The 27586-nt window shown below is 46.8% G+C and overlaps 1 protein-coding gene and 3 long non-coding RNA genes across 4 annotated transcripts; all 4 read left to right on the forward strand.

Moving 5' to 3' along the window:
* The first annotated feature begins 248 nt into the window (after positions 1-248).
* On the forward strand, positions 249-3178 carry LOC125543258 (uncharacterized). Its single transcript, XM_048706553.2, has 2 exons — positions 249-595; positions 2679-3178. The coding sequence occupies exons 1-2, from the start codon at positions 413-415 to the stop codon at positions 2943-2945; spliced, it is 450 nt and encodes a 149-aa protein (XP_048562510.1). The 5' UTR covers positions 249-412; the 3' UTR covers positions 2946-3178.
* A 536-nt stretch (positions 3179-3714) lies between these two features.
* LOC125548162 (uncharacterized) lies at positions 3715-5656 on the forward strand. Its single transcript, XR_007300911.2, has 2 exons — positions 3715-4371; positions 5338-5656. It is a non-coding gene; the product is annotated as an uncharacterized LOC125548162 (long non-coding RNA).
* A 493-nt stretch (positions 5657-6149) lies between these two features.
* On the forward strand, positions 6150-7702 carry LOC147978934 (uncharacterized). Its single transcript, XR_015599651.1, has 2 exons — positions 6150-6417; positions 7384-7702. It is a non-coding gene; the product is annotated as an uncharacterized LOC147978934 (long non-coding RNA).
* Positions 7703-8195: 493 nt separating this feature from the next.
* Positions 8196-9748, forward strand: LOC125548163 (uncharacterized). Its single transcript, XR_007300913.2, has 2 exons — positions 8196-8463; positions 9430-9748. It is a non-coding gene; the product is annotated as an uncharacterized LOC125548163 (long non-coding RNA).
* The last annotated feature ends 17838 nt before the right edge of the window (positions 9749-27586 follow it).

Genomic DNA, 27586 nt, shown 5'->3' on the forward strand with positions numbered 1-27586 from the left:
ATAGATGAGTGTATGCGCGTGTATATGAGCGCTTGCGTATGTACTGATGTTAAAAAAAAATACTGCCATTCAACCTACCGACCGAGCGAGTTTTTTTTTCTTTTGAGAAATTATTTCTCGACCGAGCGAGGTGATCGAGCGAGAGAGGTTCGCTCGTTATTGGGCCGCCGCCAGCAGCCGAGTTCTCGGTCCATTTTGGTTCCGCGCTGGGCCATTTGTCTATGCCACTGCACCTGTCTGCACTTCCCGGTCCAGAGGTAGAAAAGCCCAAACAACCGCCTGCCCTCCCCAAGTCCGGGTCCCCGAGATCGTCGAAGAGAGCGGCGGCGCGGCGGCGGCGTGGTGGGAGAAGAGCCAGCGAGCGCGAGGTACAGGCTCGCCGAGGGAGAGGGAAAGAGGAGCTCCGGGCAAGATGCCGCTGTACGACTGCATGCTCATGGTCAAGCCGATGGTGACCAAGGAGGCCATCGCGGAGCTCGTGGCGCGGGTGGCGGCGCGCGCCTACCAGCGCAACGGCGTCGTCACCGAGCTCAAATCCTTCGGCAAAGTGCACCTCGGCTACGGCATCAGGAAGCTCGACGGCCGCCACTTCCAGGTCCGCCCCGATCCGCCGCTCTTTATTTGTACTCCTCAACCGTAGTGCCTTGTGACAGAGCGGACTGGTGACGATCTGAGTCGTCTGGCTAGATTGATGCGTGTAGGACGAAATGCCTAAGTTGGTATGAGTGTTTCGGCCTTTGGCGTTTTGGTTCTTGACGGTGTGTGTGTGGTGCCTTTGACGTGCTCGACGAAATGCCCAAATAGGGTTGGCCGTCGGCTGCTAGAATGTTTGTGGGTGCTTGCTCGATAGAATGCTCTAGCGGGTAAATTGTGTAGGTTCAGATCATTCTATTGATCGTAGTTAGTGTTAGTACGTGACTCAGGAACCTCAGGATTCCACGGGTCGGGTGGCTCGCAGAGATATGCTGCATGCTGTGATCTGTTTGCTCCGAGTACTGAATAGAAGGGTATAACACTGAGATCTTTCATGTTCTGGGGTTTAGAAGTAACCTTGGGGAAAATGGTCAGTCGGTAAGTGATGTGAGTCATGAAATGGTAGCATTGCCCTTCTGCTCGCCCCTTTCTACGATCCTTCTGGCTGCTACACGTTGGCCACCAACCACAGTTCCGGCGGGCTCACCAACCGGGCTTGCTTACATACCACTGCCTCCATAAGCCATAAGCTTCAGCTTAGCTGACGGCCCTGCTTCTCCCACCTCCACTACCACACATGGTTCTTTGTCCCAAGCAGTTGTATTAATTTCTTGGGCGATTCAGATCGCCAACATAAGCACTCACGTCCCTGTTTTCCTGGACCCCAAATCACTGGAAGTGATGTTGCTTCTTCAAGGTTATTCTCGGCAAGTTTGAGCTTACTTATCATATTGATGTTTCTGAGGCTGACCATGAGAACACTCTTTGTACAGAAGAAGGTTTCAGCACCTATTCTTTTTTTCTACTCCATATCCTTGGAGATCCCTGATTTTGTCGTGCAGCCGAATACCACGCTCAAGGGCTTTATTCTACATCGAGAACACGTTTTACTCTTCCCATTGCTTGAGCACACCTGCCATCGTTACAATCTTTGCAGTGTGGTCAGCCTGTCTCAGACAGGATGCTCATCTGGAACATGTTGCGAGACCTCAACCTCTAAAATTCTTGATCGCGAGGAGGCTGCTTTGTCGATCTTCGGGTTGAGACCCGGCAACGTATTCACCACAAGCATCTAAGCAGAGAAGGGCCGATCAATGTCACAAAGACTATTCCTGAGTGTAACAAAACAATATATTGTTAATTTCTTGAACAAAACTTTAGAACTATTATGCCTTTCCCGAGTTCCTTTCACTACAGTCTTCCGAGTTACTGTTATTGAGGTTATGGTTTTTCTTTCATCTACAGGCTATCCTTTCTCTCTTATACACCATGTATTTGTGTTAAGTGTATCTTCTGATGCAACCGCACTTCTTAAAATTGATTCCGACAGCTAGTCATTACCTTCTACAATTACCTCGACACTTCTTATGGGAGATTAGTTTGTGAGTTACTGAATAATTGACAGTGGTTGGTTGTTTGGTGTGTGTTTAGTAAATGTAAGTTTGACAAATTGTGAACACATGTCTCCAGTATATTCGTGTTATCACGTCTTCTTCTTTTGAAGTCTGTAGTTCCGTCTTTGTTTTGAAATAACTCGTCATTTTTTTACCACAGTGACTGTTATATCAGTCTGACTAAGGTTGTAGCTTTCCACCAGTACCGAATTGTGATGGACCCAGTAGCAGTGTGGGTGTAAAAATGTTTTTCTCCACAACTCTTCGATAAAACCTTCAATCAAACAGTTAGAAACTGAAATGCAGCACCCTGAGAATGCAAGTGTAAATATTCCATTTTCCCGCTACTCTTTGATAAAACCTTCGATCAAACACTGAGAAAAGTAAAGTACAGCACCCCTAGAAAAGAGTTGACCAAAGCAGTTGGGAGGCACACAGAATGCATCGTGTATTTGAGAATTGTTCTTATGCACTCCTGGTTAAGTAATGTTATATTCCAACTGTTGGTCATTGCCATCTTACCTTGCCACTAGTATTGTGGGTGTGGTCTCCTGCTTTCCTGATTTGCTGAAGTTGCTGTTGTGGTTTCAGGGTCAACTTTTGCAAATGACCATGATGGTTCCACCTTCCTTTACTCAAGAACTGCACTATCTAAACAAGGAGGACCGTCTGCTTCGCTGGTTGGTGGTGAAGCACAGAGATGCGGTGTATGGTCTGGAGTTCATCAACGAGGATGACGGGAGGTACGAGATGGACAGTTTCCGCCGTAAAAGTACTACTACTCAAGATGACGAGGATGTTGATGAATATGACGACAACGACGACGACGATGACGAGTACGATGTCCAGGAAGAGTAGATTGGTGTCTCAAGATCTCTCACAAACTCTATGTGTTGTCTTCCCAATATTGTTGACTATAAAGTAGGGCAAAAAGTAGAACCATTGGACTTTGCTGTTTTTCGAAAGAACCTAGCACACTTGAAGTCTGACTTTGCATGTTTCTCCCATGTAAGCTTCCAATAAGGAACCCATGATCTGATTGGTACATTATCATCACTAGGTTTATGATGTGGTACTTACTTTCTTTGTCAGTGGTCCGTTGTGAAAGAGCATTGCAAAAATATGGGAAACGCTGCATACTCCGGAGTTGTACAACAGCACTGGATTGATTGCTATTTATTCATCAGCATAGTATGTACAGAGCGGTAAACTCCCAAAAGCACACACTTGTACAGAAGTAGTGTAGGCGGATGCTAGGCGCCATCCGACTGATCCGCCGCACGGGTTCAGTCGCCTTGCATGCCGTCTGATGCAAAGGACCACAACCGTTGGATCATCTCTACCACGCAACGCACGCCCGTAGTACCCAGACCCTGCAGTACTGTGTTCATCTAAAATCTCATGCCTCATTTCTTTTGGTAAAGGCTTGAGTTCCGAAGGAGGGAGTCCTTCATCTCCCTTCTTTTTAGGCACCTCAAATTTCTCGTCAATTGTGGACTCTTGATTTAGATGTTGATCTATTTCCATCTTACTAGGATCTTTGGGGCTTAGTTCATATCCCGTGAGACTTCTTTCGAGCTCATCTTCTGGTGTCCCGAAGTAAATGGCAGCGAGTTATTCTATTGTTTTATCCTCACCATTATCGTACTCACGTGATTGATGATGATTCTTAAACCTAGAGAAGTGAAATTCTCTTTCTTCTTTTCCAAAACGAAGAGAAACCACCTCTCTCTTGCAATCAATTTTAGCCACTGCAGTGTTCAAGGAGTACATATCTGGTGGAAACCACATATTCAGTGGAAGCATGGAAACTTCATCCTGTGCCGTTGGATAGGAAGTGTGTGGTGTGAGATGATAAGATGTACAAACTGCAAAAACAACCCCGTAATCTTAATGTACGGTGGTACATTATCCTAACGGAAGCTGAGCCATCCCGTGCCTTAATCCATGGAGCTATCCCGATTCAATTTTCTTCCATCAACAACTAGGGTTAGGAGATCTGGAGATGGTGGCTTCGGCCAACAAGACGCCCTCGTTCCGCGCACGGCCGGCGACCGGCGACCGGCGCGACTAATTCCTCTCCAGCGGCTGCCTTCTCTCCTCTCCGGCCGGTGGCCCACTGCGCCAACCCACCACGACGACCTCGTTCCCGCAGGGCCGGCGACCGACCGGCGCGGCTAATTCCGTTGCGGCAGCTGGCTTCTCTCTCTCCGACGTATGGCGCACCGGGCCAATCCTCCTCTGAGCGCTCCCCATCGAATTGGTACTGGATCCAGGTCCGAAGGTATGAGGATTTCTATCACATTGTTCATCTTCTATGATGTGCCATATTCTCTTCTAGTTGGGCTAGATTTGCCAAGGAAATATAGAGGACAAGGTCGTGGATTCTGGTTGTCTCTTTCAAGATTAGCCTTCTGAACAGGATCTACAAAGCCTTTTTCCTCAACTGAAGCAGTTTCAGTAGCCTCTCTGTAGATCTGAAAATAAGCATATCCAGAAAACTTTTTACACTAGATATAGCCATAAAGCAACCACGTACACAGTCGTTTATCACAAGAATCTGTCACCAACTGGAATGTAGAACACTTGAACTCTCAGTTTATGTAATGCAAAAAACACATATTTCCAGCATGCATAGTCCATGATCAAAGAACTAATTATACACTGAAAAACTGGGCACACAAGATCAATGTACACGCAAACCAAGATCCAGCAAGTTCAGTTTAGATTTTCGTCTTGAGGAAGTTGGTAAAGTCTAATTCATCTGGTATGTAGTTGTTATATTAATGCAGCAACAGGTATGTCCTATCATGCTAATTTGACAATACTGTACAACATGATGGTTGTTCTAGGCATATTTATTAGTGTATAGTTATTAAATGAAGGAAATCATTACTTCTTATAGACTTTTGTGTGATATGCTGGGATATAAGAAAGGAGTTGAAACTGTTTGAGCATAGGAAAATTGTATGAATGATGTTAGCTATCAGTTTTAATTTATATTGCAATTGATTGGGGAAGTGAGCTGAGATTAGGTATTCCTAACATTTGAATGTTCTTTCTAACATGACTACGGTACATTCATTTGGACTTAGTTTAGAGAATACTTCTAAAATTTTGCTTGCTAATAAATACAACACATTGATGTATCTATATTTGTAGATTTGTTTTGAAATTCGTTTCAAAAAATTAGGTATAATTTCTTGCTATTTTTCCTAGTGCCCTGACCAATTGAACTTTTTTGTTCCAGGTTGCTTGGTGGCACTACTGGCTTCAGCAAGTTATTAGGACTAATATACTATGGCATTGTGATGTTCTTATCTAGTGTACTGGAGCCATTAGCTATTGGCGCTAGACTTATGCAAGTTATTAGCTAGCTATGTGCTCTATGACTGATCGATGTATAAAGCTGCAGATTTGCCATCAGTTAGTGATGCTCTATTTTGTAACTTTGTACTGTAGTAAAGCGTTATCTTAAGTGACTGAATAAGATTGATGCTGCATAATGACACTGTGTGCAACTGACCTGATTGCTTTAAGTTTATTATTTAAACAATGATTTCAATTGTTGGAATGTGCTGTGCGAAGTGCAGGTGTGTTCTGGAGCTGGGCAATGGTTTTGATTATGGTTGACGAAAATGATCTGGGCAATGGTTTTGGCTGTTGTCTGTTCTACTTGGATTTGCAAGGAACTGGGCAGACTTCAATATTATATTATGATTCTAATCTAAACGCTATTAGGATATCAAATATCGAATTAAGCTAGCTGTGATATGGGGATCATATATGGAGAAGCACAGGTGTACGTGGGGACATGTGCAGACTTGTTGTAATACTTGGAATCGATAGGGGGTTATGTGTAAAATAGAATGCTGGCAACAGGCGTTTTTCTGCAAAACTGCATGTAGCAGTTATGGCTGAATCTAGTCCATAGATACAAGATCCAACAGCCTATGCTCAAGTTTTCATGCTTCCACTGAATATGTGGTTTCCACCTGATATTGTCCCGTGTTCAAGAAAGGTCTTCCAAAGATAATTGAACAAAAATCATCATCGGGCTTCGGCCAACAAGACGCCCTCGTTCCGCGCACGGCCGGCGACCGGCGACCGGCGCGACTAATTCCTCTCCAGCGGCTGCCTTCTCTCCTCTCCGGCCGGTGGCCCACTGCGCCAACCCACCACGACGACCTCGTTCCCGCAGGGCCGGCGACCGACCGGCGCGGCTAATTCCGTTGCGGCAGCTGGCTTTTCTCTCTCCGACGTATGGCGCACCGGGCCAATCCTCCTCTGAGCGCTCCCCATCGAATTGGTACTGGATCCAGGTCCGAAGGTATGAGGATTTCTATCACATTGTTCATCTTCTATGATGTGCCATATTCTCTTCTAGTTGGGCTAGATTTGCCAAGGAAATATAGAGGACAAGGTCGTGGATTCTGGTTGTCTCTTTCAAGATTAGCCTTCTGAACAGGATCTACAAAGCCTTTTTCCTCAACTGAAGCAGTTTCAGTAGCCTCTCTGTAGATCTGAAAATAAGCATATCCAGAAAACTTTTTACACTAGATATAGCCATAAAGCAACCACGTACACAGTCGTTTATCACAAGAATCTGTCACCAACTGGAATGTAGAACACTTGAACTCTCAGTTTATGTAATGCAAAAAACACATATTTCCAGCATGCATAGTCCATGATCAAAGAACTAATTATACACTGAAAAACTGGGCACACAAGATCAATGTACACGCAAACCAAGATCCAGCAAGTTCAGTTTAGATTTTCGTCTTGAGGAAGTTGGTAAAGTCTAATTCATCTGGTATGTAGTTGTTATATTAATGCAGCAACAGGTATGTCCTATCATGCTAATTTGACAATACTGTACAACATGATGGTTGTTCTAGGCATATTTATTAGTGTATAGTTATTAAATGAAGGAAATCATTACTTCTTATAGACTTTTGTGTGATATGCTGGGATATAAGAAAGGAGTTGAAACTGTTTGAGCATAGGAAAATTGTATGAATGATGTTAGCTATCAGTTTTAATTTATATTGCAATTGATTGGGGAAGTGAGCTGAGATTAGGTATTCCTAACATTTGAATGTTCTTTCTAACATGACTACGGTACATTCATTTGGACTTAGTTTAGAGAATACTTCTAAAATTTTGCTTGCTAATAAATACAACACATTGATGTATCTATATTTGTAGATTTGTTTTGAAATTCGTTTCAAAAAATTAGGTATAATTTCTTGCTATTTTTCCTAGTGCCCTGACCAATTGAACTTTTTTGTTCCAGGTTGCTTGGTGGCACTACTGGCTTCAGCAAGTTATTAGGACTAATATACTATGGCATTGTGATGTTCTTATCTAGTGTACTGGAGCCATTAGCTATTGGCGCTAGACTTATGCAAGTTATTAGCTAGCTATGTGCTCTATGACTGATCGATGTATAAAGCTGCAGATTTGCCATCAGTTAGTGATGCTCTATTTTGTAACTTTGTACTGTAGTAAAGCGTTATCTTAAGTGACTGAATAAGATTGATGCTGCATAATGACACTGTGTGCAACTGACCTGATTGCTTTAAGTTTATTATTTAAACAATGATTTCAATTGTTGGAATGTGCTGTGCGAAGTGCAGGTGTGTTCTGGAGCTGGGCAATGGTTTTGATTATGGTTGACGAAAATGATCTGGGCAATGGTTTTGGCTGTTGTCTGTTCTACTTGGATTTGCAAGGAACTGGGCAGACTTCAATATTATATTATGATTCTAATCTAAACGCTATTAGGATATCAAATATCGAATTAAGCTAGCTGTGATATGGGGATCATATATGGAGAAGCACAGGTGTACGTGGGGACATGTGCGGACTTGTTGTAATACTTGGAATCGATAGGGGGTTATGTGTAAAATAGAATGCTGGCAACAGGCGTTTTTCTGCAAAACTGCATGTAGCAGTTATGGCTGAATCTAGTCCATAGATACAAGATCCAACAGCCTATGCTCAAGTTTTCATGCTTCCACTGAATATGTGGTTTCCACCTGATATTGTCCCGTGTTCAAGAAAGGTCTTCCAAAGATAATTGAACAAAAATCATCATCGGGCTTCGGCCAACAAGACGCCCTCGTTCCGCGCACGGCCGGCGACCGGCGACCGGCGCGACTAATTCCTCTCCAGCGGCTGCCTTCTCTCCTCTCCGGCCGGTGGCCCACTGCGCCAACCCACCACGACGACCTCGTTCCTGCAGGGCCGGCGACCGACCGGCGCGGCTAATTCCGTTGCGGCAGCTGGCTTCTCTCTCTCCGACGTATGGCGCACCGGGCCAATCCTCCTCTGAGCGCTCCCCATCGAATTGGTACTGGATCCAGGTCCGAAGGTATGAGGATTTCTATCACATTGTTCATCTTCTATGATGTGCCATATTCTCTTCTAGTTGGGCTAGATTTGCCAAGGAAATATAGAGGACAAGGTCGTGGATTCTGGTTGTCTCTTTCAAGATTAGCCTTCTGAACAGGATCTACAAAGCCTTTTTCCTCAACTGAAGCAGTTTCAGTAGCCTCTCTGTAGATCTGAAAATAAGCATATCCAGAAAACTTTTTACACTAGATATAGCCATAAAGCAACCACGTACACAGTCGTTTATCACAAGAATCTGTCACCAACTGGAATGTAGAACACTTGAACTCTCAGTTTATGTAATGCAAAAAACACATATTTCCAGCATGCATAGTCCATGATCAAAGAACTAATTATACACTGAAAAACTGGGCACACAAGATCAATGTACACGCAAACCAAGATCCAGCAAGTTCAGTTTAGATTTTCGTCTTGAGGAAGTTGGTAAAGTCTAATTCATCTGGTATGTAGTTGTTATATTAATGCAGCAACAGGTATGTCCTATCATGCTAATTTGACAATACTGTACAACATGATGGTTGTTCTAGGCATATTTATTAGTGTATAGTTATTAAATGAAGGAAATCATTACTTCTTATAGACTTTTGTGTGATATGCTGGGATATAAGAAAGGAGTTGAAACTGTTTGAGCATAGGAAAATTGTATGAATGATGTTAGCTATCAGTTTTAATTTATATTGCAATTGATTGGGGAAGTGAGCTGAGATTAGGTATTCCTAACATTTGAATGTTCTTTCTAACATGACTACGGTACATTCATTTGGACTTAGTTTAGAGAATACTTCTAAAATTTTGCTTGCTAATAAATACAACACATTGATGTATCTATATTTGTAGATTTGTTTTGAAATTCGTTTCAAAAAATTAGGTATAATTTCTTGCTATTTTTCCTAGTGCCCTGACCAATTGAACTTTTTTGTTCCAGGTTGCTTGGTGGCACTACTGGCTTCAGCAAGTTATTAGGACTAATATACTATGGCATTGTGATGTTCTTATCTAGTGTACTGGAGCCATTAGCTATTGGCGCTAGACTTATGCAAGTTATTAGCTAGCTATGTGCTCTATGACTGATCGATGTATAAAGCTGCAGATTTGCCATCAGTTAGTGATGCTCTATTTTGTAACTTTGTACTGTAGTAAAGCGTTATCTTAAGTGACTGAATAAGATTGATGCTGCATAATGACACTGTGTGCAACTGACCTGATTGCTTTAAGTTTATTATTTAAACAATGATTTCAATTGTTGGAATGTGCTGTGCGAAGTGCAGGTGTGTTCTGGAGCTGGGCAATGGTTTTGATTATGGTTGACGAAAATGATCTGGGCAATGGTTTTGGCTGTTGTCTGTTCTACTTGGATTTGCAAGGAACTGGGCAGACTTCAATATTATATTATGATTCTAATCTAAACGCTATTAGGATATCAAATATCGAATTAAGCTAGCTGTGATATGGGGATCATATATGGAGAAGCACAGGTGTACGTGGGGACATGTGCAGACTTGTTGTAATACTTGGAATCGATAGGGGGTTATGTGTAAAATAGAATGCTGGCAACAGGCGTTTTTCTGCAAAACTGCATGTAGCAGTTATGGCTGAATCTAGTCCATAGATACAAGATCCAACAGCCTATGCTCAAGTTTTCATGCTTCCACTGAATATGTGGTTTCCACCTGATATTGTCCCGTGTTCAAGAAAGGTCTTCCAAAGATAATTGAACAAAAATCATCATCGGGATAGTTTATGGAAAAGTTATTTGTATGAAGTAGGCCTAGTTATTTGTGGAACCCTAGTTTATTAGTTTTGTTTGATTTGATATGGTTGGATACATAGATTGGTATGGTTGCATCTAGTAGGCGTACTTTAGTTTATTTGTATTCAAAAGATAATCGTGTTGACAAGAAAGCTTTCTTTCAAAATTGTTAGGATGGTTTGGCTTCTCGGTGATCACTGGGACAAACAACACCGGTCGTACCCTATGGCGGTGGAGCAGCGGGCAATAATGAAAGTGGCCGGTTTTATGAATTTCGTATTTATTTCAAACACAAATGCCCCATATGCAATGTTATGAATTCTTTGTTGGTAGGAGCTTGTACCTCTGAAGCTTCGTTCTCACGGGGTCACCCTTGGGTGGATGCTCTATGATGAGCGATACACACCGTATGTAAGGAAGACAAGACTTCTCCCTTTCATTCATATGGTCAGACGGTCGACGCCACCCAACAATGCTCCAGCATTCACCGCGCTTATTGATCATTGGCGGCCGGAGACACATAGTTTCCATCTTCGGACCGGGGAGATGACCGTGACGCTCCAGGATATTGCTATGATCACTGGTCTTCCTATCGATGGGAATCCTCTATGTATGAGCACCGATTCCGATGGGTGGCGCGCGCAGATGTATGCCCTTATCGGTATGGTTCCTCCGGAGCCTCCGGAACCAGCAGCAAAAGACAAGAAGAAGGAAAGAGTCGTAGCCGGTGCTACTTTCACGTGGATTACTGAGCACTTTGGTACTTGCCCACCGGAAGCTAATGAGGACACGGTCAAGACATATGCTCGTGTCTACATGTGGTACGTGATATCCAGGACTATGTTTGCTGATGGCACATGCAAGAATGCTCCATGGATGTGGCTGAAGGCGTTGACCGTCTTCGATAGCAATTAGAGTTGGGGTTCGGCGACAGTGGCTTACTTGTATAGACATGTATGAAGTTGTTTCCTTTTCACTTCATTGCTACATTATGAATGCGATCTTGCTCTTAATTGAACCATGTTCTCTTTTATGTGCAGTTGGACGAAGCCTGTTGTAGGTCATCTGGAGGTATTGGTGGTTGTTTGCTCGCACTTTCCATATGGAGCTGGGAGCGTTTTCCGGTTGGACGTTCGAAGACCGTGAAGTACGATGATTGGGACGACAAAGGCGACCCACTACGGCGACCCACTTGGGCTTACAAGTGGGATGTGTTAAATGAGACGACAGATGATCCCCCGGTCATGTACAAGTTGTACCAGAGCGAGCTTGACGCGATCACGCCTGAGCAGGTGAATTGACATTGCATAAGTGATTATGATGCTTCTATTGCAAGTCGATATCAATTTTGCATTCTATCCCATTTTGCAGGTGATATGGGAGCCGTATGGAACAGGAGACAATTTTGGTAACCCTTTAGAGTTCAGGCTATATCCGATGTGCACTAGGGATAGGGATCTCTGGCGTATGCGGTGCCCACTCATATGCAACTGGGCGGTTGAGCTTCACCTCCCACATCGAGTGCGCCGTCAGTTTGATTTGTTCCAGACACATCCGCCGGAGTGGGAGGACACGGACAAGTTGCTACACGCGTAAAATATAATTAACCTTGAGCACTTAGCAGCTTCTCGGCGGTTTCGATGCTACTAATATTATGTTTCTAACTTGCAGGTTGGATAGGAAAAGGCAGCGGAAGATTAAGGATTGGGACAAGCATCACAGAAAGTATGTCGTACAGTTTGTACTTAGTGTGGAGCAAGCTAGGGCTGGAAAAGGAGTCCAGCTTCGTGAGCACTGCCCGATCACGTTCAACAACTATCTCACATGGTTTCTTGCAAGTACCCGTGTGGAGGTATGCAAGCCGACGTATGCTAAGAAGATTTTGGAAGAACCCACTGTTTTTGATGAGGTAGCCCAGCACCAGTACAACACATTAGTCAGGAAAGGCAACTCAGTGATCCCTTCAGCTCCAATGATGAACTTTGTGGTATTTGCCCTCTTTGATTTTCATTCACACTATTCACATCTTCGCTTGCCTAACACGTTAATACCATTTCTGTTCATAGCGTGCCCAGATCAAGAAAGCAGTTGATGAGACCGAGACTATTCTTGAAACAACCCCGGCTGGCAAAAGCGATGGGGAAGGTGCACTTCGAGCATTCATCAAGGTTCACATCTCCTTCAAATTAGCACTTAGCATGTGTTGCTACGTTCATGTCTCATTCACTTGTACATGTTGCAGCGCCAGGGCCAAAAGTTAAGGCGGCTATCAAACCTTTTCGGTTGTCGTGACCCCGAGTATGTATCACCAGAACAGTCTTGGTCGGCGACACCATCAGATCCCGCTTCGAGGCAAGGCCATGGTGATCATTTGGAGGATGATGATGTGGGTGTGGTCACCCAAGAAGTATGACATGAGCATATATATCCAATTGTTGATGCATTGCTAACTATATCCTCACACACGGTCTTTCCATATCTTTTGTTGATGCATAGGTTGCTGATGATATGACCTTGGGGACGTACCAGGTTAGGTCTGCATACAGGTTAAAGCCTAGGACGGGAATCAACAAGTACACACCTGAAGACTTCACCCAAAGAGGCAAAAGGACGGTCGGCACCTCGCAGATGGCGGCTTTGGATGACTATTTGGATGAAGATGTCGATGACGTGGAGGAACTTGAGCCGGAGCGGGAGCGTGTTCCTCTTCCTAGGAAGGTGAAGAAGTTAGCCAGCAAGAGGGGGGGAGCAGCCAAAAAGCGCTCAAGGAACTAGCTCTATTTGTAACTAGCTCTTCCTAGGAACCAGCCATCATCCTCTATTTGTAATGTTGAATTTGAAGTGGTGGTAGCTTGTAGGAACTTGTTATGTCGGTGAACTTGGAGTTGTGGTAGCTTTATGTTGAACTTGATCCTCTTTGTATGTCTTAGTTATGTTGAACTTGGAGTGGTTGTCTTAGCAATGTTGAACTTGATCCTCTATGTTGCACTTGTTGTCTTAATAATGTTCAACTGTGACTGAAATGTGAACTTAAAGTTTCTGACTGCTTATTTTAGGAAATGTTGTAATGTGCCTGAAAATGACCAAGTTTGCAAGCTACAACAGTGCAACGCCTAGCATGGAGGCGCCACACCGAGCAGTGCAACGCCTAGCCCCAGGGCGTTGCACTGCTTAGTGTGGCGCCTCCAAGCTAGGCGCTGCAGTGGCTGTAGCTTCATCCCAGGCGTGCAACGCCTCAGAGCTAGGCGCTGCACTGTACAGTGTGACACCTAGCTCTGAGGCGTTGCACGCCTGGGATGAGCTAAGCAGAGAGCAAACAAAGCGTTTGTAAGCTACAGCCGCTGCAGCGCCTAGCCTCAAGGCGCCACACTGAGCAGTGCAATGCCCTGGAGCTAGGCGTTGCACTGCTCAGCGCGGCGCCTCCAGGCTAGGCGCTGCAGCGGCTGTAGCTTGTAAACAAAGTGTTTGCTCTCTGCTTGCAAATTAGGGTTTCCCCAAACTAGCATTACTTGGATCAAAACAAAGGGATCGGAGAAGATTACCTTGAGGGAGGGTTTGACTTCGAAATCCACGGACAAATTCTTCAAATTTGCAAGATTTGGGAGAGGATTTGAGAGGAGGAGAGAGTGGGAGAGGGGGCAAAGCTCGGGTTGGGGTGTGTGGGGTGGGGGGAGTGGGCCCAGCCGCTGGATAAGTCACAGTGCAGCACCCGAGCGCTAGGAGCTGCACATTACATGTGTGGCACCTGGCTCGGAGGTGTTGCACTGCTGGGTGCGGGCCCAAGGGCTGCCACGGTGGACTGGCGTGCAACGCCCCAGAGCTGGGGCGTTGCACCGTAGTGTGTGGCGCCTGCGTGGCGGGCGCTACACAAAAGGGTCAGTGCTGTGAAATAGTTTCACGGACAGTTCATTCTGTGAATTGATTTCGTCTCGAGGTCAAAATTGTCAAATTTGCCCCACCAGTTGATCACTGAAATGTGCTGATGTTGACAACAAGCAAACCCATGGGATTGGAATGATTGGCTTGTGCAGGGTGCAGTACCAGACCAAGGCGAAAGAGCGTGACCCCACCATGCTTTCCGGATACGTGCTTGTCGGAGTAATGGGCCACGGGTAGGCTAACCCAGGCCCAGAACCTTTCAAGACATCGGGGCAGGCTGCACCCCTCAAAACCCCAGGACGAAAAGCCGCCTTCTGAGAGTCGGCTGCGAGGCAGCCGACTGCCCACTCGCGGTTGAGTCCCGAGGACGACTTCAGGATGAGCCGACTCCTGACTGACGACTTCCAGAGAAGCCGGCCATGGGGAGCCGGCCCACGACGCCAACAACCCCCATGCCCTCATAAAGAGGGACGAGACGGGGAGTGGCCACAGTAAGGTCCACTCCCACCCTTTTCCAAGGGCAGGCGTGGCCACAGTACGCCGTACCCGCGGAGATCTCCGCCCGGCGCGACACTGTTGCCATGCCGGCCCTGACGTTAGCCAAGTGGGCGGAGTCCTATGCCCACGATGGCCTGCCGGTACGACCCAGGGACGACGGGTCCCACCAGTCGGCGGGCGTACGGAAGACGGTGAGAGCGCTGTTGGGGAACGTAGTAATTTCAAAAATTTCCTACGCACACGCAAGATCATGGTGATGTATAGCAACAAGATGGGAGAGTGTGATCTACGTACCCTTGTAGATCGACAACGGAAGCGTTAGCACAACGTGGTTGATGTAGTCGTACGTCTTCACGGTTCGACCGATCCAAGCACCGTTACTCCGGCACCTCCGAGTTCTTGGCACACGTTCAGCTCGATGACGATCCCCGGGCTCCGATCCAGCAAAGCGTCGGGGAGGAGTTCCGTCAGCACGACGGCGTGGTGGCGATCTTGATATTCTACCGTCGCAGGGCTTCGCCTAAGCACCGCTACAATATGACCGAGGTGGAATATGGTGGAGGGGGGCACCGCACACGGCTAAGGAACGATCACGAAGATCAACTTGTGTGTCTATGGGGTGCCCCCTGCCCCCGTATATAAAGGAGTGGAGGAGGGGAGGGCCGGCCCTCTCTATGGCGCGCCCTAGGGGAGTCCTACTCCCACCGAGAGTAGGATTCCCCCTTTCCTAGTCCAACTAGGAGTCCTTCCATGTAGTAGGAGTAGGAAACAAGGAAGGGGTGCAGCCCCTCCCCCTAGTCCAATTCGGACTAGGCCTTGGGAGGGCGCGCGGCCTGCCCTAGGCAGCCCCTCTCTCTTTCCCGTATGGCCCAATAAGGCCCAATACTTCTCCCGGCGAATTCCCGTAACTCTCCGGTACTCCGAAAAATACCCGAATCACTCAGAACCTTTCCGAAGTCCGAATATAGTCGTCCAATATATCGATCTTTACGTCTCGACCATTTCGAGACTCCTCGTCATGTCCCTGATCTCATCCGGGACTCCGAACTCCTTCGGTACATCAAAACTCATAAACTCATAATATAACTGTCATCGAAACCTTAAGCGTGCGGACCCTACGGTTCGAGAACAATGTAGACATGACCGAGACACGTCTCCGGTCAATAACCAATAGCGGGACCTGGATGCCCATATTGGCTCCTACATATTCTACGAAGATCTTTATCGGTCAGACCGCATAACAACATACGTTGTTCCCTTTGTCATCGGTATGTTATTTGCCCGAGATTCGATCGTCGGTATCCAATACCTAGTTCAATTTCGTTACCGGCAAGTCTCTTTACTCGTTCCGTAATACATCATCCCGCAACTAACTCATTAGTTGCAATGCTTGCAAGGCTTAAGTGATGTGCATTACCGAGAGGGCCTAGAGATACCTCTCCGACAATCGGAGTGACAAATCCTAATCTCGAAATACGCCAACCCAACATGTACCTTTGGAGACACCTGTAGAGCACCTTTATAATCACCCAGTTACGTTGTGACGTTTGGTAGCACACAAAGTGTTCCTCCGGCAAACGGGAGTTGCATAATCTCATAGTCATAGGAACATGTATAAGTCATGAAGAAAGCAATAGCAACATACTAAACGATCGGGTGCTAAGCTAATGGAATGGGTCATGTCAATCAGATCATTCACCTAATGATGTGATCCCGTTAATCAAATAACAACTCTTTGTCCATGGTTAGGAAACATAACCATCTTTGATTAACGAGCTAGTCAAGTAGAGGCATACTAGTGACACTCTGTTTGTCTATGTATTCACACATGTATTATGTTTACGGTTAATACAATTCTAGCATGAATAATAAACATTTATCATGAAATAAGGAAATAAATAATAACTTTATTATTGCCTCTAGGGCATATTTCCTTCAGTCTCCCACTTGCACTAGAGTCAATAATCTAGATCACATCACCATGTGATTAACATCGATAGTTCACATCATCATGTGATTAACACCCATAGTTCACATCGCCATGTGACCAACACCCAAAGGGTTTACTAGATTCAGTAATCTAGTTCACATCGCTATGTGATTAACACCCAAGGAGTACTAAGGTGTGATCATGTTTTGCTTGTGAGAGAATCTTAGTCAACGGGTCTGCCACATTCAGATCCGCATGTATTTTGCAAATTTCTATGTCAACAATGCTCTGCATGGAGCTACTCTAGCTAATTGCTCCCACTTTCAATATGTATCTAGACCGAGACTTAGAGTCATCTAGATTAGTGTCAAAACTTGCATCGGCATAACCCTTTACGACGAACCTTTTTTTCACTTCCATAATCGAGAAACATATCCTTATTCCACTAAGGATAATTTTGACCGTTGTCCAGTGATCTACTCCTAGATCACTATCGTACTCCCTTGCCAAACTCAGTGGTAGGGCATACAATAGATCTGGTATACAGCATGGCATACTTTATAGAACCTATGACTGAGGCATCGGGAATGACTTTCATTCTCTTTCTATCTTCTGCCGTGGTCGGGCTTTGAGTCTTACTCAACTTCACACCTTGTAACACAGGCAAGAAACCTTTTCTTTGACTGTTCCATTTTGAACTACTTCAAAATCTTGTCAAGGTATGTACTCATTGAAAAAACTTATCAAGTGTCTTGATCTATCTCTATAGATCTTGATACTCAATATGTAAGCAGCTTCACCGAGGTCTTTCTTTGAAAAACTCCTTTCAAACACTTCTTTATGCTTTGCAGAATAATTCTACATTATTTTCGATCAACAATATGTCATTCACATATACTTATCAGAAATGTTGTAGTGCTCCCACTCACTTTCTTGTAAATACAGGCTTCACCGCAAGTCTGTATAAAACTATATGCTTTGATCAACTTATCAAAGCGTATATTCCAACTCCGAGATTCTTGCACCAGTCCATAGATGGATCGCTGGAGCTTGCATATTTAGTTAACACCTTTAGGATCGACAAAACCTTCTAGTTGCATCGTATACAACTCTTCTTTAGTAAATCCATTAAGGAATGCAGTTTTGTTTATCCATTTGCCAGATTTCATAAAATGCGGCAATTGCTAACATGATTCGGACAGACTTAAGCATAGATACGAGTGAGAAAATCTCATCATAGTCAACACCTTGAACTTGTCGAAAACCTTTTGCGACAATTCTAGCTTTGTAGATAGTAACACTACTATCAGCGCCCGTCTTCCTCTTGAAGATCCATTTATTTTCTATGGCTTGCCGATCATCGGGCAAGTCAATCAAAGTCCATACTTTGTTTCATACATGGATCATATCTCAGATTTCATGGCTTCAAGCCACTTTGCGGAATCTGGGCTCACCATCGCTTCTTCATAGTTCGTAGGTTCATCATGATCTAGTAGCATGACTTCCAGAACAGGATTACTGTACCACTCTGGCGCGGATCTTACTCTGGTTGATCTACGAGGTTCAGTAGTATCTTGTTCTGAAGTTTCATGATCATCATCATCAGCTTCCTCACTAACTGGTGTGGGTGTCACAGAAATAGTTTTCTATGATGTACTACTTTCCAATAAGGGAGCAGGTATAGTTACCTCGTCAAGTTCTACTTTCCTCCCACTCACTTCTTTCGAGAGAAACTCCTTCTCCAGAAAGTTTCCGAATTTGGTAACAAAAGTCTTGCCTTCGGATCTGTGATAGAAGGTGTACCCAATAGTTTCCTTTGGATATCCTATGAAGACGCACTTCTCCGATTTGAGTTTGAGCTTATCAGGATGAAACTTTTTCATATAAGCATCGCAACCCCAAACTTTAAGAAACGACAGCTTAGGTTTCTTGCCAAACCATAGTTCACACGGTGTCGTCTCAACGGATTTAGATGGTGCCCTATTTAACGTGAATGCAGCTGTCTCTAATGCATAACCCAAAATGATAGTGGTAGATCGGTAAGAGACATCATAGATTGCACTATATCCAATAAAGTACGGTTATGACGTTCGGACACACCATTATGCTGTGGTGTTCCATGTGGCATGAGTTTGTGAAACTATTCCACATTGTTTTAATTGAAGACCAAACTCGTAACTCAAATATTTGTCTCCGCGATCAGATCGTAGAAACTTTATTTTCTTGTCACGATGATTTTCCACTTCACTCTGAAATTCTTTGAACTTTTCAAATGTTTCAGACTTATGTTTCATCAAGTAGATATACCCATATCTGCTCAAATCATCTGTGAATTTCAGAAAATAACGATACTTGCCGTGAGCCTTAACACTCATCGGACCGCATACATCAGTATGTATTATTTCCAATAAGTCAGTTGCTCGCTCCGGAGAACGGAGTCTTAGTCATCTTGCCCATGAGGCATGGTTCGCAAGCATCAAGTGATTCATAATCAAGTGATTCCAAAATCCCATCAGCATGGAGTTTCTTCATGTGCTTTACACCAATATGACCTAAACGGCAGTGCTACAAATAAGTTGCACTATCATTATTAACTTTGCATCTTTTGGTTTCAATATTATGAATATGTGTATCACTACGATCGAGATCCAATGAACTTGTTTCATTGGGTGTATGACCATCGAAGGTTTTATTCATGTAAACAGAACAACAATTATTCTCTGATTTTAATGAATAACCGTATTGCAATAAACATGACCAAATCATATTCATGCTCAACGCAAAAACCAAATAACACTTATTTAGGTTCAACACTAATCCCGAAAATATAGGGGAGTGTGTGATGATGATCATATCAATCTTGGAACCACTTCCAACACACATCGTCACTTCACCCTTAACTAGTCTCTGTTTATTCTGCAACTCCCGTTTCGAGTTACTAATCTTAGCAACTGAACTAGTATCAAATACTGAGGGGTTGCTATAAACACTAGTAAAGTACACATCAATAACATGTATATCAAATATACTTATGTTCACTTTGCCATCCTTCTTATCTGCCAATCACTTGGGGTAGTTCCGCTTCCAGTGACCAGTCCCTTTGTAGTAGAAACACTTAGTCTCAGGCTTAGGACCAGACTTGGGCTTCTTCACTTGAGCAGCAACTTGCTTGCCGTTCTTCTTGAAGTTTCCCTTCTTCCCTTTGCCCTTTTATTGAAACTAGTGGTCTTGTCTACCATCAACACTTGATGCTCTTTCTTGATTTCTACCTTCGTTGATTTCAACATCACGAAGAGCTTGGGAATCACTTTAGTCATCCCTTGCACATTATAGTTCATCACGAAGTTCTACTAACTTGGTGATGGTGACTAGAGAATTCTGTCAATCACTATTTTATCTGGAAGATTAACTCCCACTTGATTCAAGCGATTGTAGTACCCAGACAATCTGAGCACATGCTCACTAGTTGAGCGATTCTCCTCCATCTTTTAGCTATAGAACTTGTTGGAGACTTCATATCTCTCAACTCGGGTATTTGCTTGAAATATTAACTTCAATTCCTGGAACATCTCATATGGTCCATGACGTTCAAAACGTCTTTGAAGTCCCGATTCTAAGCCGTTAAGCATGGTGCACTAAACTATCAAGTAGTCATCATATTGAGCTAGCCAAACGTTCATAACGTCTGCATCTGCTCCTGCAATAGGTCTGTCACCTAGCGGTGCATCAAGGACATAATTCTTCTGTGCAGCAATGAGGATAAACCTCAGATCACGGATCCAATTCGCATCATTGCTACTAACATCTTTCAACACAATTTTTCTCTAGGAACATATCAAAATAAACATATGAAAGCAACAACGCAAGCTATTGATCTACAACATAATTTGCAAAATACTACCAGGACTAAGTTCATGATAAATTTAAGTTCAATTAATCATATTACTTAAGAACTCCCACTTAGATAGACATCCCTCTAATCTTCTAAGTGATTACGTGATCCATATCAACTAAACCATAACCGATCATCACGTGAGATGGAGTAGTTTCCAATGGTGAACATCACTATGTTGATCATATCTACTATATGATTCACGCTCGACCTTTCAGTCTTCGTGTTCCGAGGCCATATCTGCATATGCTAGGCTCGTCAAGTTTAACCTGAGTATTCCGCGTGTGCAAAACTGGCTTGCACCCGTTGTAGATGGACGCAGAGCTTATCACACCCGATCATCACGTGGTGTCTGGGCACGACGAACTTTGGCAATGGTGCATACTCAAGGAGAACACTTCTTGATAATTAGTGAGAGATCATCTTAAAATGCTACCGTCAAACTAAGCAAAATAAGATGTATAAAAGATAAACATCATATGCAATCAAAATATGTGATATGATATGGCCATCATCATCTTGCGCCTTTGATCTCCATCTCCAAAGTACTGTCATGATCTCTATCGTCACCGGCATGACACCATGATGTCCATCATCTTGATCTATATCAATGTGTCGTCACACGGTCGTCTCGCCAACTATTGCTCTTGCAACTATTGCTATCGCATAGCGATAAAGTAAAGCAATTATTTGGCGCTTGCATCTTATGCAATATAGAGACAACCATAAGGCTTTTGCCAGTTGCCGATAACTTTAACAAAACATGATCATCTCATACAAAAACTTATATCTCATCACATTTTGACCATATCACATCACAACATGCCCTGCAAAAACAAGTTAGACGTCCTCTACTTTGTTGTTGCAAGTTTTACGTGGCTGCTACGGGCTTAAGCAAGAACCAATCTTACCTACGCATCAAAATCACAACGATAGTTTGTCAAGTTGGTGTTGTTTTAACCTTCGCAAGGACCGGGCGTAGCCACACTCGGTTCAACTAAAGTTGGAGAAACTGTCACCCGCTAGCCACCTTTGTGCAAAGCACGTCGGGAGAACCGGTCTCGCGTAAGCGTACGCGTAATGTCGGTCCGGGCCGCTTCATCCAACAATACCGCCGAACCAAAGTATGACATGCTGGTAAGCAGTATGACTTATATCGCCCACAACTCACTTGTGTTCTACTCGTGCATATAACATCAACACATAAAACCTAGGCTCGGATGCCACTGTTGGGGAACTTAGTAATTTCAAAAATTTCCTACGCACACGCAAGATCATGGTGATGTATAGCAACAAGATGGGAGAGTGTGATCTACGTACCCTTGTAGATCGACAACGGAAGCGTTAGCACAAAGTGGTTGATGTAGTCGTACGTCTTCACGGTTCGACCGATCCAAGCACCGTTACTCCGGCACCTCCGAGTTCTTGGCACACGTTCAGCTCGATGACGATCCCCGGGCTCCGATCCAGCAAAGCGTCGGGGAGGAGTTCCGTCAGCACGACGGCGTGGTGGCGATCTTGATGTTCTACCGTCGCAGGGCTTCGCCTAAGCACCGCTACAATATGACCGAGGTGGAATATGGTGGAGGGGGGCACCGCACACGGCTAAGGAACGATCACGAAGATCAACTTGTGTGTCTATGGGGTGCCCCCTGCCCCCGTATATAAAGGAGTGGAGGAGGGGAGGGCCGGCCCTCTCTATGGCGCGCCCTAGGGGAGTCCTACTCCCACCGGGAGTAGGATTCCCCCTTTCCTAGTCCAACTAGGAGTCCTTCCATGTAGTAGGAGTAGGAAACAAGGAAGGGGTGCAGCCCCTCCCCCTAGTCCAATTCGGACTAGGCCTTGGGAGGGTGCGCGGCCTGCCCTAGGCAGCCCCTCTCTCTTTTCCGTATGGCCCAATAAGGCCCAATACTTCTCCCGACGAATTCCCGTAACTCTCCGGTACTCCGAAAAATACCCGAATCACTCAGAACCTTTCCGAAGTCCGAATATAGTCGTCCAATATATCGATATTTACGTCTCGACCATTTCGAGACTCCTCGTCATGTCCCTGATCTCATCCGGGACTCCGAACTCCTTCGGTACATCAAAACTCATAAACTCATAATATAATTGTCATCGAAACCTTAAGCGTGCGGACCCTACGGTTCGAGAACAATGTAGACATGACCGAGACACGTCTCCGGTCAATAACCAATAGCGGGACCTGGATGCCCATATTGGCTCCTACATATTCTACGAAGATCTTTATCGGTCAGACCGCATAACAACATACGTTGTTCCCTTTGTCATCGGTATGTTATTTGCCCGAGATTCGATCGTCGGTATCCAATACCTAGTTCAATCTCGTTACCGGCAAGTCTCTTTACTCGTTCCGTAATACATCATCCCGCAACTAACTCATTAGTTGCAATGCTTGCAAGGCTTAAGTGATGTGCATTACCGAGAGGGCCTAGAGATACCTCTCCGACAATCGGAGTGACAAATCCTAATCTCGAAATACGCCAACCCAACATGTACCTTTGGAGACACCTGTAGAGCACCTTTATAATCACCCAGTTACGTTGTGACGTTTGGTAGCACACAAAGTGCTCCTCCGGCAAACGGGAGTTGCATAATCTCATAGTCATAGGAACATGTATAAGTCATGAAGAAAGCAATAGCAACATACTAAACGATCGGGTGCTAAGCTAATGGAATGGGTCATGTCAATCAGATCATTCACCTAATGATGTGATCCCGTTAATCAAATAACAACTCTTTGTCCATGGTTAGGAAACATAACCATCTTTGATTAACGAGCTAGTCAAGTAGAGGCATACTAGTGACACTCTGTTTGTCTATGTATTCACACATGTATTATGTTTTCGGTTAATACAATTCTAGCATGAATAATAAACATTTATCATGAAATAAGGAAATAAATAATAACTTCATTATTGCCTCTAGGGCATATTTCCTTCAAGCGCCACCAGTCGGCCCAGTTGGGAGTCGGCCCCCAGGAGTCGGCCGGCCCCTCCCACGGGCCCCACGCGCCATTAACCAGACGCGACAGGGAGTGGCCACAGTGATCGCCCGCCAGACGGCGGAGCTTTCGCCACGACCCCAAGACCGAGCCCACGTCATTAGAGGCACGGCTACAGTAATCTGCAGCCGGCAAGACCCGCCCACGGTGGACGCGTCCTGTCGGCTCCGTACCGAGCCAGTCGGCGGGGCCCACCAGTCGGCGGGCCCCAGGAGTCGGCGGATAAGATGGCGGCCAGAGAGACTGACGGCTGGGCCCGCGTCCAGCCGGATTACCATTGTACCCCTGGGGTAGGCCTATATAAACCCCCCAGGGCACCCATGCAAAGGGTTGGAATCCATTAGCACTAGACCAGATCATATAGGAAGGAGAGAGCTAGCCTTGCCTTCTCCTACCTCCAGGAAACAGCTCAAGGAGCAACCGTGTACACACTTTGCCATAGTGATCATGCGGAGACCCCGCAAAGCAGCAGTAGGGGTATTATCTCTACGGAGAGCCCCGAAGCTGGGTAAGATTCGTCGGCGTGCATGCCTTCGCCTTATCCCATTTCCAGGCACCGACGACGTTCTACTCGCCCCACCATGATAAGCCATCATTTGGCATATGTCGCACCCAACCCCCGACATTTGGCACCCACCGTGGGGCCTGGTGCACCGTCGTCCGGAGACCTGCTCTGGACGGGAACCCTTTTCCTCCCTGGCGAGCGCAGCCAGCCCGGCACGCCAGACGGAGTTTGCGCCGACACGCTCCATGGCGCTGAGATCGCCTCCGCAGCCAGCTGCCTCGCCGATCTTGTCGGCGAGGTTCGCCTCTCCGACGAGCCTGCATCCGATGCAGGCACGGGCGGCCCCGAGAGCCTCCTCGCAGGCCTCCTTGACCAACTCCACGTTGCCGGCGAGCCTGCCGTGGACTTGGAGTGTGTAGGCTCCACCGACCCGATGTTGGTCGACTCCGACACCGCGTCGCTCGACGCGTTCCCCACCAACGTGGTGGTCTACGATGAGCCGCTCCCTCACGCAGAGAGCGAAGGAAGCACCGTCACAGAGGTGCTCGTCATCGGTCATGACGAGCCTCCCGGCGAAGGAGCGCATGACCCACTTGGCATGGCACTACAAGACCTGACCGCACCCATTCCGGAAGACGCTGACGCGGAGACGTTGGAGGCGCGCCGCCTTCAGCTCGTCGAAGGCGCGAAGAAGCTGGCTAGCATGAGACGCTTGCCAGAAGCCTACCAGCGTGAGATGGATCGCGCTGTGGGTGGCTCGCCAGTCCCAGCTGGGCCCAACCGCTTAGGCACGGTCCAGCAGCGCGGCGTGGCCATCGCCAACCTATTCGGGGCAAATCGCCCTGTATACGCCACGCCTGCGGAGAACATTCGAGCCGCCCAGGCGGCGGTGGACGAGCTGGACAACTTCGAGGGCGAAGAGCGCCGCCTGATGACGGAGCGAGTCCAGCGGCTCCTCGACGCGGCTGCCGCGCAGAACGAGGCCGGCTGTCGCACAGAGGCGCCGCAGCGACAAAACGACGACCCGCCTCCACGCCAAGACCAAGGCGCGACGTCTCGGACGCCGACTGGCGGCGCCCGAGGAAGGAAAGATAAGGATCCGGCTGTCAGCCGCAGTCGGACTCGCATTACCATAGAGCGCGACCAAGACGGCCGCCCGAGGGCAGTGGAACGACGGGACGACTATCCGCCTCCTCCTCCTCGCAGGGAAAGGCGAGTCTCCCCGCCGCATGTTTACCATCCGACTCTCGGCGAATGCCTTGGCCGCCGAGAGGGAGTCAGAGAAAACGACGCCCGCCACCGGATCGACCGACTTCACCGATCCCTGGCACGGGAAGAAGAAGACGAGTTGGGTCCGCCTTGTTTCGGGCCCTGTATTCGAGACGAACCCTTTCCCAAAGGGTTCACGCTCCCAAGAGACACGCCCAAGTACACCGGCTCCATGAAGCCAGAGGACTGGCTGGTTGACTACTCCACGGCCGTCAACATAGCGAACGGCAACAAGCGTGTTTCCGTAAAATACGTTCCGCTCATGCTCCAGGGCACGGCCCGGACATGGCTGAACAGCTTGAAGCCCCGCAGCATCAACAGCTGGGTCGACTTCACCGATGCATTCATTCGCAACTTCACAAGCACGTACAAGCATCCTCCCAAACCTCGACAGCTTTCCTTGTGCGTGCAAGGCCCCAACGAGTCGACTCGTGACTACCTCACGCGTTGGGCCGAGCTCCGGAACTCTTGTGAGGGCGTGCACGAGGTGCATGCTATCGAGTACTTCACCACTGGGTGCAGAGAAGGCACCCTCCTCAAGCACAAGCTCCTTTGCGACGAGCCAGAAACCCTCGACGAGCTGCTGATCATAGCAGACAAGTATGCCACGGCCGACTCCTCCATGAAGGCGGAGATTCAAGTTACTGCGACTGGCAAAGTGGCCCCTCAGGCTCCTAGAACTCCAGCTGGAGACGCCAGTCGGTGACTGCAGCCAAGCGACCACAAGCGCAAGGCCCCGCAGCCGGCTTCCAGCAGCCGGCAGGTGGCGACAGTCGAAGACCAGCAGCCGGATGGGCAGCCTCCACCCAAGCGACAGAAAGGCGGCAAGCCCAACTGGTTGCCGGCTTTCTCATACGAGCAGACTCTGGATGGTCCTTGCAAGTTCCACAGCAGCGCGAAGCCATCGAATCACACCACCCGGAAGTGCCACTGGCTTACCAGGATCGCTAAAGGAGACGACCTCCTGCCTCCCCCGCCTGCTGGGCAGCAGCCTCCGCCTCCGCCTAGCAGCCGGCTGTCAGGCCAGTCGGCACAGTACAAGACGAGTACCCCGAAGAGCACGGGGCCTACGTGGTATTTACCAGCGTGGCTGACGATAGACGCAGCAGGCGGCTGCAGCAGCAAGAGGTGAATGCAGTAGCATCAGAGACACCAGAATTCATGCACTAGTCCGAGAAGCCTATCAGCTGGAGCAGAGCTGATCACCCAGAGGTGATGCCGAGTCCGGGCTCCTATGCCTTGGTCTTGGATGCCACCTTTGCCACAGATAGACGAGCTGCTCGTTTCTCGCGAGTTCTGATAGACGGAGGCAGCAACATCAACATCCTGTACAAGGACACCATGGAGAAGTTGGGGATCAAGCAAAGACAACTTCAGAACATCCGGACTATGTTCCACGGCATTGTTCCTGGCCTTTCCTGCTCACCAATCGACAAGATCCTGATTGACGTCCTCTTTGGGGACAAAGATCACTTCCGCCGAGAGTCAGTTTGGTTTGAGTTGGTGGATCTCGAGAGCCCATACCATGCATTACTTGGCCGACCCGCCCTGGCCAAGTTCATGGCGGTCCCCCACTATGCCTACCTCAAGATGAAGATGCCTAGTTCCAAGGGGATTCTGACCGTAGCCAGCGACTACCGGAAGCCGTCTGCCTGTGCGGCTGAAAGTAGTCGGTTGGCCGAGTCCCTGGTGATCGCGGCCGAGAAGCAGCTCCTTGACCGAGTTGTGGCGATGGCCGGCAAGTGGCCAGAGGTGCCTCCTAACCCCAAGGAGTCGGAGGCCGAGGGTTCGTTCAAACCGGCCAAAGAGACGAAGAAGATACCCTTGGACCCGGAGCACCCAGAGAGGTACGCTATCATAGGTGCAAACCTCGACAGCAAATAGGAAGGCGAGCTCGTCGATTTCCTCCGTGAGAATCGGGACATCTTCGCATGGTCCCCCAAAGACATGCCAGGTGTACCGACGGAATTCATCGAGCACAAGTTACATGTCCGATCTAATGCAAAGCCAGTCAGGCAGCCCTTGCGCCGCCTATCAGAAGAAAAGAGAAGAGTTGTCGGAGAAGAGATAACCCGACTCCTAGCCGCCGGCTTCATTATGGAAGTATTCTTTCCAGAGTGGCTAGCCAACCCGGTTCTGGTACTGAAGAAGAACAAGCAGTGGCGAATGTGTATTGACTACACAAGCCTCAACAAGGCTTGCCCCAAGGACCCGTTTGCTTTGCCGAGAATTGATCAGGTGATAGACTCCACAGCTGGATGCGAGCTATTGAGCTTCTTAGATGCATATTCAGGATATCGCCAGATCAAGCTGAACCGGGCTGACAGACTAAAG

The sequence above is a fragment of the Triticum urartu genome, chromosome 3A, assembly GCF_056163025.1.
Source record: "Triticum urartu cultivar PI428250 chromosome 3A, HENAU_Tu73, whole genome shotgun sequence".
In the NCBI taxonomy this organism is placed as follows: Eukaryota; Viridiplantae; Streptophyta; class Magnoliopsida; order Poales; family Poaceae; genus Triticum; species Triticum urartu.

Excerpts from the sequence above, each read along its gene's own strand:
- LOC125543258 (XM_048706553.2), top strand. The coding sequence starts at position 413 with ATGCCGCTGTACGACTGCATGCTCATGGTCAAGCCGATGGTGACCAAG. Across the intron at positions 596-2,678 it reads TCGACGGCCGCCACTTCCAG|GGTCAACTTTTGCAAATGAC; the intron begins GTCCGCCCCGAT and ends TTGTGGTTTCAG.